General features: G+C 36.2%; 1 protein-coding gene across 2 annotated transcripts in view; it reads left to right on the forward strand.

Annotated features, from left to right (window-relative positions):
- ANKRD13C (ankyrin repeat domain 13C) overlaps positions 1 to 14,428 on the forward strand; it is an 80,119-nt gene that overhangs the window by 43,100 nt on the left and 22,591 nt on the right. For both annotated transcript variants that reach the window (XM_004699333.2, XM_045291893.1), the window contains exons 6-8: positions 933 to 999; positions 9,683 to 9,827; positions 11,606 to 11,737. In XM_004699333.2, the coding sequence (XP_004699390.1) occupies positions 933 to 999; positions 9,683 to 9,827; positions 11,606 to 11,737 (344 nt within the window). The remainder of the gene's footprint in view (positions 1 to 932; positions 1,000 to 9,682; positions 9,828 to 11,605; positions 11,738 to 14,428) is intronic.

Here is a 14,428-nt window from a genome sequence, read left to right on the forward strand (position 1 = left end):
TGGTCTAACCAGGTCTGCAAGGCGAAACTGGGGTCCTGGTAGTTGGGGGGAGGAAGCGTTTAAGAACTAGAGGAAGATTGTGAGCTTCATTGTTCTATACGAATTTTAACTCAGAAATTAGCCTTTAATTTTCTCTAAAGTCTTTATTTTAACAACTTAATTTTTTATCAGTTTTTAAAGAACTGAATTTTGTCAGATATATGAGAGACTTCAGAATGTTTCTGTAAAATCCCATTATCTTTTAATTCCAATTTTATACATACTTTTGAAGCCCCCTCATACCTGACATGTACACATATACATGTATAAGTGACATCTTAAAAATTTTAAAAATACATGGTACCTTATTATAATGTGCTATGCATATGTATTCATGGAATAGATAATTTTCTATAAAACACAAGACAATAAATGATAAAAAAACTATTAGCATATAACTTGTGAAGTGGACATGAGTTATATGCAGTGCCATTGGAATTTAGAAATCAATAGGTAAATACTATAAAATTTTATGAATTTTAAAAATTGAGGTACAGAAACTTACTTAAGTAAAACTAAGTCGCATACTTGGTTTTTGACCTGTAGTATGACTATCTAGCTTCAAAAATTGTGCTCTTTTTCTTTTTTTATGTATTGCTTTTTTTATATTTAAGGTATCAGATAAGACTCAAGCCTTTCTTACTTAGACTGTTATTGGGTCTGTATTGATGGTGGGAGGGAGCGAGATATACTTAACCAAGCAGAAATTACAGTCATTTGAAGTTATGTAAATTGCCTTATATATTATTCTTTAGTTGGAAAAACACTTAAAGGAGATTATTTTAATTCTGGTGATTTAGTAAAATAACATATTACTGTTCCTATAATTGGCAAATTTGGAATGTCTCAGAACTTTAGTAGTTATTTTTTACTTTTTCTTTTTAAAAATGCAGTGCCTTTACTTTCCCGAATTCTGCCTTCTGATGCATGTAAAATATACAAACAAGGTATCAATATCAGGTAAGATGAGTTGATACTTTATGTGTAAGAGAAAATTGAGATTGAGATGAAGCTGTTTACTATAATAGCTTATATTTTGATGAAGAACTTTATAATTTTAAAATGCTCTTATATATTAACATTATACATGCGCTCCTATTTGAAACGTACTGTTCTTATTGGACTATAGGCCATTTAGAAGGCAGAGTTAAAATCATGATATAACATCTAAAAACCCCCCAGTTTGCTGCCACGTAGTTCATTCCAGTTTCAGTGGAGCTTCTCGATAATAACAGACTGATGATCAAATCAACAGTCCACCCCTGAGGGTCAAGCCTCTGAAACCTAATGCATAGCACTAGTGGAACCCTGTTAGACACAGGGCCAGAAGATGAGCTCCTCAGGGCGGAAGGCACTCAAATTACACCTGACAGAGAATTGCCTCCGCAAACTAGAGTTGACCATGATGATGAGGATGGAGTAAAACTTTTGGGACCTTCATTTTCTGATAACTGAAAAGGAGAGGAAACAGATGCAAATATTCATTAATAATTGAAACTTACTATGTACAAAATATGAATCTAGGAAAACCAGAAGTCACCAAAAATGAAAAGGAATGCATATAAAGCGATACCCCTACTGCTTAGTGTGTGAAATAGAGTGATACTGGCCATTTAAAATCCGACAATCATGCGATGACAATTCAAGAGGAATGGCATCACATTTATTGTGAAAAAGAACATTTTAAGATGTGTTTGATAGTACATTGCTATCTGTAGCAGGATAATATCTATAAGCCTACAAGGAAGTCCAGTTAATACAGCTATTATTTAAATTTATACACCAAGCAATAAAGCTAGTGATTAATATATTCAAGAATTCTACCAACTTTTTCAGTCTAAAATTGATCAAACAGGCAGTCAACATGCATTGATAATTATTGGTAATTGGAATGTGAAACTTGGATAAAAAGGATAGGGAACAGTAGTTAGAAAGCAGCCTGAGTAACAGAAACAAGCTTGGAAATCAGATGATAAAATTTTGCAAGATCAAGGACTTTATTGAAAATACCTTCTTCAACAATGTAATTGGTGTCTAGACACATGGACCTCACCAGAAAGAACATACAAGAATCAAATTGACTGTATCTGTGTGGGTATAGTCCTGGAACCCTGGTGGCATAGTGGTTATAAGTCGGGCTGCTAATTGCAGGTCAGCAGTTTGTTCATTCATTCCGTGGGACAAAGACCAGGCTTTCTGGTGTTAAAACTAATAGTCTTGGGAACTCAAAGGGGCAATTTTACCTTGTCCTGTTGGGTTACTATGAGTTGGCATCAACTCGATGGCAGCGACTTGGTTTTATTGGGAATAGATAACAGAGAAGCTCAATCTTAGCAGACAGAAGTAAGGCCAGGAGCTGACTGTGGTACAGACCATCAGTTCAGGTTAAAGTTGAAGAAAATTTTAAAGTCAATCAGAGCTAAAATGCAACTGTGGGTTTATCCCACTTGAATTTTAAGAACATCTGAAGAACAAATTTGATATATCGAACATTAATTACAGAAGACCTGATTAGCTGTGAGATGACATCACAGCATCATACATGAAGAAAGCAAAAGTTCATTAAAAAGACAAAAAAGACAGAGACATCAAAGTGGATGTCAGACTCTGAAACTTGCTCTTGAACATTAGATGGACTAAAGTAAATGAAGGCATGATGAAGTAAAAGAGCTGAACAGGAAAATCCAAAGGGCAGCATAGGAAGACAAAGTGCGACAACGAAATGTGCCAAGACCTGGAAATCCAAAGCCAAAAAGGAGGAGCCTGTTCAGCATGTCTCAAGCTGAAAGGACTGAAGGAAAAATCTAAGCCTTTAAGTGAGATATTGAAGGATTCGATGGACTTAATATTTAATGATAAAGGAAACATCAAAAGACGAAGGAATACAAAACCAGGGTACCCCAAAGAAGTGGTTAACATGTAATCATTTTTAAGGCATTCAGCCATAATACAATGAATCAAGGATCCTAAAGGAAGAAAACCAAGCTGCACTGAAAGCAGTAGTGAAAAGCAGGACTCCAGGGACTGATGGACTATCAATAGCCATGCTTCACAGCAGCTGATGAAGCACTGAAGTGCTCACTCCTTAATGCCAAGTAATTTGGAAGACCTGACAAACCAACTGGAAAACATCCATATTTGTGCCCATTCAAAAGATAAATGACCCAACAGAGTGCAGAAATTATCAAACATTCTTAATAATACATGCAAAACATATTACTAAAGATAACTCAATTACGGTTACAGCAGTACCTCTGCAGGGAGTTGCCAGAAATTCAGTCAACATTTAGAAGAGGCCATGACAAAAGGTATCATGGTGACATCAGATGGATCTTGGCTGAAAGCAAAGAATATCAGAAAAAAGTTTGCTTTGTTATATTGACTATGCAAAGGCACTTACTGGTGTTTATCATAGCTGACTTAAATAGCATTGAGGGGAATGGGAATTCCTGAACACTTCATTGTGCTAATGTGGAATTTGTACATAGACCAAGAGGCACGCTAACGAACAGAACAAAGGAGCACTTTATGGTTTAAAATAAGGAAAAGTGTGTATCAGGGTTGTATCTTTCAGCAGGCTTATTCAATCTATGCTGTACAAATAATCTGAGAAGGTGGACTGTATGAAGAAGAACACAGCGTTAGGATTGGAGGAAAGCTTCTTAACAATCTGCGATATGTAGATGACAAAGTCTTGCTTGCTGAAAGTTAGGAGGACTTGAAGCACTTGCTAATGAAAATCGAGAACTGCAGCCGTCAGCTTTTTTTAATGCAGTGTAAAAGAAAACCCAAATCCTCACAACGGGACTAGTAGACAGCACTATGATAAATGGAGAAAAGATCCAAGTGTAGTTAAGGATGTTGTCTGTTAAATAATCTGTTGTCAATTTGAGATTTGAGTGAAGGGGTGGAGGTTAGCCTGTCAATCAGGTTGCAGCTTGATGACCTCTTTTGGAGGTGCTAAGGGGATAAATAGCTCGCTGGAGGCAGGACACATGCTCAATCCCATTGAGACATTACTGACAACGAGCCTGATGGAGCTACGCTGATGTAGCCAGAGCCCTGGGAGCAAGAGGAGCTACGTGGCGATCCATGCCAGTGCTAAGATGTTTCCACTGCCACTGGATCTACAAGACTTTCCACCCACGGGAAACCCATCGTTGAATATGTTGTGTGAGTCTGAAGACAAATTTATAGATTGATATCAGACATAAGGGCTAATATCGGACTTATGGACTTGAACTGGACTGGAATGGGATGTTTTCTCAATATTTAATTGCTCTTGTATATAATGCTCTCTAACACAGATTTCATTTTACTTGGATTCACAATCAGTGGTAATCGAAGCAGCAGCCAAGAAATCAAACACTGATTTACATTCCACAAATCTTCTGTACAAGATCTCTTAATATTGTTGAAGAACAAAAATGTCACTTTTAAGACTAAGGTGCGTCTAACCCTAGACATAGTATTTTCAGAATTACGGTGTTTGCAAAGAATTTTGAGAGTAACAAGGACTGCCAGAGGAGCAAACAAATCTGCCATGGGAGAAATACAACCAGAGGCTCCTTAAAAGCGAGGATGTTCATCTCAAGTACGCTGGACATACTATCAGAAGAGACCAATCCCTGGAAAAGATGCATTGCTTGCTAAATGTATAAGGTCACTGAAAAAAAAAAAGGTTGTTAAAGAGATGGATGGACACCGTGTCTGCAACCAGATAATAATGATGTGAGGAAGGCACAGGTCTGGACAGCGTTTTGTCCTGTTGTGCATAGAGTCTATGAGTTGGAAACACCTAATAACTTCACAGTGTGAAATTCGTTTCTCAACATATTCTCTATCTAGATCTTTGCACTTCTGAAAGTGGTGGATTTTTTTTAACCCTTCTTGTGGTTGTCAATTTATACAATGTCAAACAGGCAGTTAATTAGGGAATTAAAAGAAACTTGAAGGGGCAAGGTCACACTTTGGGGGATAGGATAAGTTTCCCAACACAGTTCTTATAGGACAGCAAGGGCTATCCTGTGTTATCCAGCATTATCATACTGGAAAAATAAATCTTCCACCCAACTCTCCGGATCTTTTTCTAATCACAATGGAGATTTCTATTATCTTAGGGTTTCTTCATATTAAACCTCCATGATTATCCTTTAGTCTTTGAGAAAATATTTTAAGACTAAGCCTTCGGAGTCCCCCAAAATAGTCACCGTAGTTTTCTGACTTGACCTCTGCCTTGAATGTAACTGCCCTAGGACTGCCCAGAAGTGACTCTTTGATTTGGACTGTTTTTGATGGCACTAATAAGTGTAAGACAAGACAACTTATTACACCTGCTTATTACAGAGGCATGTTGAAACATATTTAGCTTAGAATAAACTCGTGCATGTCCTAACCAGAACCTAGTAACAATACTTTTTTACTTATATATTAGTATATTTATAAATTAAAAAACCCCCAAAACTCTCTGTCATCTAGTCAGTGCTGGTGCATAGCGATTCCCTGTTGGATTTCCAAGACTAACTGTTTACAGGTGTAGAAAGCCCAGGAACTGCTTGTAACTCTAACTGCCCACCATGCGGATCACAGCCCTGCGCGTAATCCCTATACCACTAGTGCCCCTCCTGTGTTACAAATATATATGTAAAATAGATATAATGTGAATGACCAAGCCAATAGATATTTATATTAGTAATTTTATAAATTATGTGAGGAAGTTTCAAAAAGCACATGGAAAAATGGAATTGAAAGACAAATGAGAATTTTCAATGAACATTTTAAAGCCCTGGTGTATGTCATCTGCATCTTTAAAGTAATCATAGGTAGTGCAGTCGGTTAAGCAATGGGAGGATGGGAATGCAAGGCTCAAACTCCACAGCTATGTAGGAGAAAAATGAGTGTCAACTCCTAAAGACATAATGTCAGAAGCCTTAAGATTCTACTCTGTTCTGTTGGGTTGCTCTGAATTAGAATTGCTAACACAGCCGATTTATTTTTTGTTTTTTATCTGCTTATATCTCTTGAAATTTATTTTGAATTTATAATGGTCTATAGAGAACCAGAGCTAACTTGAACGATTGTCTCATGTAAACTCTTCATTTAATAGATTTGAAAGCTTAAAGGGATGAAATGAGTTTTTATGAGACAGTTGTAAAAATTAGTGGGTGATTCCACTCAGTTTACACCATAGTACAAGGCAGCAATAAAAAAGAAGTGATATTTAAATGGAATGTGTTGAAGTACAGTGAGGAGAGCACTTTTAGTTGGAAGCAAGTTGTAGGTTAATTCTCATTCAATACTAGTTGATTAAGGTAGAGAGGTTTTGTTTTAAAAAGTGACCTCTTCAAGAATTTCTATTATGAAACGTGCTGTGGATATATAATGCATGCTTATAATAGAAAATTTGGAGAATGTAATAAAAGAGAGAAGACAGTTAAGTAGGAAAGTATTTTATGTGGATGCAAATGTAAATCAGCAGCCTAATTTTTAGGAATATATTGTGATTTCATATTAAAACCATGATTATAGATATTTGTCCCAAGGCTTCATTCTGGTTCATTAAGTCATAACCTCCCGCTTAGAATTTGCTTTTCTTACCCTAGATACACTGAACCAGAATTTATATTTTAATTAGATCCTGAAGTGATTATTAGAGTTGCCTGTAGCTGTATACATAACAGTTACTTAGGTAGCTTGTGAAAATATAGCCTCTGACTTGATATGCTTGGAGCAGCAAAGCAAATTCTCAATGAACCGTGGAACTAACTGTATGAATTGGTTCAAAACCGTGGTTTGCTAAAGGTTGGTAATTTTGGAGAATTAAGAAATGGTATTATCTTCTGTATTTGTTTTGTTTTGTTTAAGTTTAATTCTGGTTCATATTGTTTCTTAGGTTTAAGTTTACTCAACTATAAAAATGTATCATATTTACACATCATCTTTAAAATGAAATGATCTGATCCCCAAAGTCATAACTAATAAAACCCATAATAAACAGAGACATAACAGTAAGAGCCACGTGGCAGATAATTATATAAGAGAATTTAGGTTAACGAGAAGCTACTATTATTTAGCAAGACACGAAGATCTGAGCCTCGTATCAACTGAGAGTGAAGTTGGGAAATTATTGACATTTACTTTTATGTCAGTCCTGCAACGATGTAGCATTGTCTGTGACATGTGGGTATTTCAGTAGAAATAGGAAATTTTTGTTGAGTGGTAGTGGTACAAACAGCTTCACCATTATATTTATAATTATGAGGTAATCAATAGTAATAGCCACGGATTGAAATATTCATTGTGGACTTTCAGAACTATTGAGACTGTCTTTTCTAGCTCAAGTGAAGGCTTTATTTCCCTTCTCAGTGTTACTGTCATGGTTCTTGATTTTATCTACAATGAATATTTTGTATTAAAATCTTTACATAAAGAAACTTTTGTTTGTCATGGCTAACTACACTGTAAAAGTTTTTGCTTCATTAGTTTACAACCCAAAACTAATCAAGGTAATGCCATCATAAATAATATCTATTATAAGGTATTTGTGGCGTAGCTTACTAGACCATTTAATATATAAGGGATATTACAAAAGAAGCTGTTACATGTTGGGCTGCTAAACACAAGTTCAGCAGTTCGAAACCACGAGCTGCTCTGCAGGAGAAAGATGAGGCTTTCTACTCTTGTGAAGAGTTACAGTCTCAGAAACCCACAGGGCCAGTTCTACCATGTCCTCTAGAGTCACTGTCAGTCGGAATGGCCTTGATAGAAGTGTGGTATTCATTCATTCATTCATTCATTCATTCATGTAACTGGAAAGTTTCTATAGCTCAGTTTAGGTTACAAGTTTAAGTAGGTTAAATGTCACCATGTCAGTCTCTTTATAAGTTTTTGTCTCTCTGTGCACTTTCTTCCTCACTTTTGCCCCCTCTACCCAGTACTAATATCACCCATGATGGGCAAGGAGGGAATGGAGGCAAAAACCAAAAGGAAAACAACTGTTATGGCTTATTTTTTTTTATATGTGTCGCAGAGTTCTCTAGTAGCCGAAGTTTGGAGCTCAAATAAACCAGCCAGACTCAGTGCTATTGATTTGATTTCAGTGCATAGCTACTCTATGTGGCAGAATGGACTTGCTCCATAGGGTTTCTGAGGTGGTAAATTTTCATGGATGCAAACTGCTTAATTTTCTCTCACAGAGCAGCTGTTGGGTTTGAATCACTGACCTTTTGGTTAGCAGTCCAACACTTAACTCACTGTGCCACCAGGGCTCTTTGGTGTTCAAATAGGTCATGTATTTACCAAATGACCAGCTCTTTTTTGATAATATCAGAAGCCTACATCTTACAGAGATAGGAAATAAGGTCTCCCCACCCCCACAGTAACATTATTTCACTTAGATCAGTGGAAAAACCATTGGCTACAAGTATTATCCACAGACATGCTTCTGGGAGTGTGCCAGAAGCAAGGGTTGTTTTTCATTCTGAAGAGATGTGTATATTTTATTTTAGAAAAGAGCACTTTACAATAGGGTAAAGATATTTCCCTCTTTTCTCGGGGTTTCCTTGTAAATTTAGAGAGCATCTTCACTCTTAAAAGTTAGTGGTTTCGATGACAAATTATATGTAATCTTAGCATGTGAGATATATGCCGTTCCTTACCTTTTTTTAGGGAAACCAAGAAGGACTTATTCATGATGAGAACTGGAAAGCCTACAAAGTAATGAGTTCTTGTTCTTGCACCAAAGTCTTAAAGGAACTTTGTGAGCATGATCTACATTTGACTATTGTGTCAACCAGTATTTTAGATTTAGGACAAGGTGTTTTGAGTAGCCACTCAGCTAAGATCTGGTGATTTCCTATAAAACTGTGGAAGATTGAAGTGCTAAGGGGTCTTACAAACTTTTTCATTCCAGTATTCTTCCAAATCACATCAAGTAGTAATTTGTGGACTGATATTTGTGATCAACTTCCTGGACTAGGTCATTCCAGGTCCATGTTACCAAAACACAAAAAGTACGTGCATCCATGGGTATTTGGCACAGAATGATCCATAAGATCTTCAGACTGTGGAGATGTTGTCTGGAAAGATCATGAGTGTAGACTTTGGAAAGTGGAATAGAATTTAGAGTTGGTGAAATGGTTTGTTAAAATGAACTATTGTCATGATCTGTTACTAAACGTTTAGACTTATGACCTGGATATCCTGGCAGTACTGAACCTCTTAGAGTGTGGGCTGTCTAGTGCAAGGACTCCTTTGACGCTTCACTGAGCTTTCAACATATCCTAAAGAGTTAAGTAGGCCGCTTCCCTTTTCTGTGCTTTCTTGCTAAGGCAGCATTTACTTAGCAGCTGTCATAAAGAAAAATTACATGCTTCAGGATGGAAAATTTATTTATTTTTTTTGGGTGGGGGCTAATGATTAAGTATATATTCAGAAGAGTAAAATACAGCTAAAAAATAAATAAGTTATTTAAGCAATATTTTGGGTCTTTAAAAATTATTTTACATTTCACTTTTATCTATACATGACTTTTATATGTGATGTATTAGCATGCTGGTTTTAATTTAGAGGGAACAGAATTTTAAAACTTATTAATGGAGTGTTATCAAAACTTTGCTAGTTTCTCATCTACCATTTTTCACAGGCTTGACACAACTCTCAAAGACTTTACTGACATGAAGTGCCAGCGAGGGGATTTAAGCTTCATTTTCAATGGGGATGCAGCGCCCTCTAAATCTTTTGTAGTATTAGACAATGAACAGAAAGTTTATCAGCGAATACACCATGAGGTGAGCATGTTCTCTTATTAATATTCCTCTAAATCAGTGGTTCTCAACCTTCCTAATGCTGCGACCCTTTAATACAGTTCCTCATGTTGTGGTGACCCCCCAACCATAAAATTATTTGCGTTGCTACTTCATAATTGTAATTTTACTACTGTTATGAATCAATGTAAATATCTGATATGCAGGATATATTTTCATTGTTACAAATTGAACATAATGAAAGCATAGTGATTAATCACAAAACCAATATGTAATTATATATTGTGAAATATTTATTTCTAATTACAAGTAAATGAAATTTTGTCTGGAAGCATGGTGTAGAATGGGTAACAGTATTCACGCTGGGTACTCGTATGTGGGTGTACTGTATTTGGAACCTAAGGCAAACTTCTTTATAGATGTATTATATGTAGTGTTCAATTCTCAGGTTAATCCATAAACTCCTAGTTGAGTCCTACTATGCTTTTAGAAGTATAATTTTTTAAGTAATATGTTCAACCTAAGTTAGCCAGTACTTTTCTTTAGGAAAATTGTGTTCAAGACTTTCACCTCTTTGAGTGTCAGCTACAGTGCCAGGGTTTTCTATTCCTCACTTGCATTGATGAAGAAATGCTCAGTTTTAAGCTTTTGCTGCTGTTTTATATAGATTCAGAGGTTCAGGAAGGGACTACCACTGAGTGCAAGTTTTTGGTGAAGAATAGAAAATGTTTGGGAGTAAAGCCTCAAGCCAATGTAAGCTTTTTAAGTTAAATTTCCCATTCATCTCTCCAGGTTCTGCCTTCCTTTTCCCCATTTGCCGGGTAACTCCTGGTTTATTATGAAATATAACCTAGTCTTATACCCATTCACATTACTTTTCTGTATACGATCGTCTTTTCTTCTGTCCTCAAAGCAGGCACAAATTTATTAAATTTATTATAACGTTGTAAAAATTGTGGGAAAATAATTCTTTTTCCTTTCCTATCTGTAGGAAGCTAGGGGCAATCTATGTGTTAAAAACTGAGGTCTGTACCACTGGTGCCTTTGAATCTTTTAAGTGGAATTTTTAGGTGAATTAGAATAGGTGCAAACAATGTTACCTTATTGTTACTGCAAAGAAAGACTTGAAGCCGCTTCATTGATTTAATTGTTGGATGTGCAGCAAGTGAAGGTGCTTGCTTTTGTTTAGAGTAGGTGAGTTTCAGTGGTTTCAAAGTGAGGACAAATTTACATCATATTAAAGGCAAGCAAGAGTTATCCATAAGTCAGAAGTCGTAGTAGGCACTCCTTATTAAGAAAACATTTCCCCATCTCTCTTCCTCACTCTTCTCCTCCACTTCCCTCCATTTTTTTCACTCACATCTTATTGAAAGAAAGGGTCTTTGGATAAAGAGCTAATGTAAGATTCATCTATATTAAAGAACAGAAAAACAAATCCCACATATTTTGTCTTAGGTCTGTCAAAATTATTAAAGTAATCTTTTAAAACAGTTTTACAGATTATGTATTTCTATAGCATATAATCTAGTATTTTCCATTACTTATCTTTATAGTGTAAGTTTTTTTGTGTGCATCTTTATAGATTCACCCTTGAAAGTAATTTAATATTATTTAGTTATAATTTTAAATTATTGGAGGAGTTACTAGATATGTGGTTACATTTTCTGTAATTTCAGCGTACGTAACAACTACCCTTTTTGTTTTTTTGAAATCTATTAACATTTTGATGGTTGATATTTTCATATTAAATTATGAAAACCCTAGATTCATATATTTAACTTTTACTCTCTTTGTTATACCAGGAATCAGAGATGGAAACAGAAGAAGAGGTTGACATTTTAATGAGCAGCGATATTTACTCTGCAACTTTGTCAACCAAATCAATTTCTTTCACCCGTGCCCAAACAGGATGGCTCTTTCGGGAAGATAAAACAGTATGTACAAATCTAGCTTTTAAACTTAAAAAATTAGTATTTAATACCACCAAATAATGTAATGAAGATGTTAAAAGAAGTAGTGTGTTGAATTGTGTATATTCTCTTTTAATTATAATTCAGTTAGTTAATTATAATAGGTGTAGAGTTTAGATTTACAAGTATGATTTAGAAATTATTGGTACTAAATTATAGAAACCTTCATTAAACACAGACATAAAAGTCTGAAGCTATTTTATTTTACAACATAATCTCCATCTAGTTCTGGTGACCCACTTCTGAAAAATTAAGCCACTAAGAAATTTATTAGTAACAGCATTGTCTACTATGTCAGATGCTGTGAGTCGGGTCTGACCTAGAGTGACCTCATGCACGTCAGAATGAAACACTTCCTGGTCCTGTGCCACCCTCGCAATGGTTTCCGTGGTTGAACCCAGCCTTGCAGCTACTGTGTCACTTCATCTAGCTGAGGGACTTCTACTTTTTCATGGCCCCTTTACCAAACACACTTAATACAGTGCCAGAAAATGAACCGCTCTGGCTGGAAAGCACTCAAAATACAATTAGAGAAGGGCTCCTTCCTTAAACCTGAGTCAAATGTAATGCCATGAACGAGCAGAAGATACAGAAATCTCATTTGCTGCTGGAAAACAACTCAGCATGAGAGCAACACACATCTCTTGGTAATCAGACCCTATAGCACCTTCAGTGAGGGAAATATGTAAAGATCGCTAATCCTAGTAGGAATTAGTGAGTGGAAATCAATTGGTATTGCTCATTTTAAATCAGACTCATAATGGTCACTACTCTCAGAATGGCAAATAGAGAAGGAATGACATCACATTTACAGTTAAAAAGAACATTTTAAGATTTATCCTGAAGTACAGTACCATCAGTGATAGTCTATGTCTAGGCCTGAAAGGGAGACTAGTTAATATGACTATTAATTAAATTTATGCACCAACCACTAGTGTTAAATATGAGGAAACGGAATAATTCTATCAATTTCTGCATCAAAGCTAGATCAAACATGAAATTAAGATATCTTGATCAGAATTAGTGGTGATTTGAGTGGGAAGTTAGAAATAAAGAATGATGAGCATTAGGAAAATAAGACATTGGTGGTAGAAACAAGGCCAGACATCACATGAGAGAAATTTGTAGCATCGATGACTAAATCATTGTAGATATCTTTTTTTCAACAACATAAACATTGACTCTACATGCCTTATGGAATACAGTGGAGGAAAATAAACTATGTGTGGAAGGTGATGATGGAGAAGCTCTGAGAGAGAACAAGGTCAGGGACTGGCTGTAGAACAGACCAGCAGTTGCTCCTATGCAAGTTCAAATTGATGTTCAAGAAAATTCAAATAAGTCAATGAGAGGTAAATTATAACCTTTAGTATATTCTACCTGGATATAGAGACCATCTCAAGAATAGGTTAAACAAGAACATTTTGTTCTACTAACCTGACACTCTATGATGCTTACCTTCCCTGACACAATCAATGAAGGCAAAATGGGCGCATAAGCAAATGTGGTGAAGAAAGCTGATGGTGCCCGGTTATCAAAAGATAGAGCGTCTGGGGTCTTAAAGCCTTGAAGACAAACAAGTGACCATCTAGCTGAGAAGGAACAAAGCCCATATGAAAGAAGCACACAAGCCTTTGTGATCATTAGGTGTCAATGGGATCAGATATCAGGAATCAAAGACCCCAAACAAAACAAAACAAAATCATATTGATGTGAATGAGTGGGAGAGCAGAGTGGAGACCCAAAGTCCATCTGTAGTCAATTGGACATCCCCTTTCAGAAGGGTCACAAAGAAGAGATGAGCCAGTCAAGGTGCAGTATAGTACTGACGAAACACACAACAGTCCTCTAGTTCTCTAGTGCTTCCTATCCCCAACTATCATGACCCCAATTCTACCTTACACATCCAGCTAGACCAGAGGATGTACACTGGTACAGATAAGAGTTCACAACACAGGGAATCCAGGACAGATGAGGACCAATAATGAGAGTAGCAATACTAGGAGGGTAAGGGAAATAGGGGGGTCAGTTAGGGGGAACCAATCAAAATGATTGACATATAACCCTCTTCCAGGGGGAGGGACAACAGAAAAGTGGGTTAAGGGAGGCAGTGGTTGGTGGGAAAAATCTCCCAATAATTTCTAAATTATCAAGGCTTCATGAGGGAGGGCGGGGGTGGGGTGGGGGCGGGAAGCTGATATCAAGGGCTCAAGTACACAGAAAATGTTTTGAAAATGATGATGGCAACATATGTAATAATGTGCTTGACACAATGTATACATAGTATGGATTGTGATAAGAAGTGTAAGAGCCCCAATAAAATAATTAAAAAACAAAGTTGTAGTTATACAAATCATCATAGGAATAGAAGGCCTTTCTACTATACAAACACGTACATACACCACACTTTCTCTCTCTGTCCATTTACACACACACACACACACACACACACACACACACAAATAGCAAATAAATCATTTAAAAGTAACTAAAAAAGCATGATGTAAACTATAGTGACAAACTTAAAGTCTCTTATTTTATACATAAATTCTGGGTAAATTTTAAATAATTCAGCAAAGTGCTACTAAATACAAGAGACACAAAACAAAGTGGTTCACAGATTGCAAATAAAATGATGGGGAAAAGCATATAAAA

The sequence above is a fragment of the Echinops telfairi genome, unplaced genomic scaffold (assembly GCF_000313985.2).
Source record: "Echinops telfairi isolate 266 unplaced genomic scaffold, ASM31398v2 ScPeMD7_443;HRSCAF=831, whole genome shotgun sequence".
NCBI lineage: Eukaryota > Metazoa > Chordata > Mammalia > Afrosoricida > Tenrecidae > Echinops > Echinops telfairi.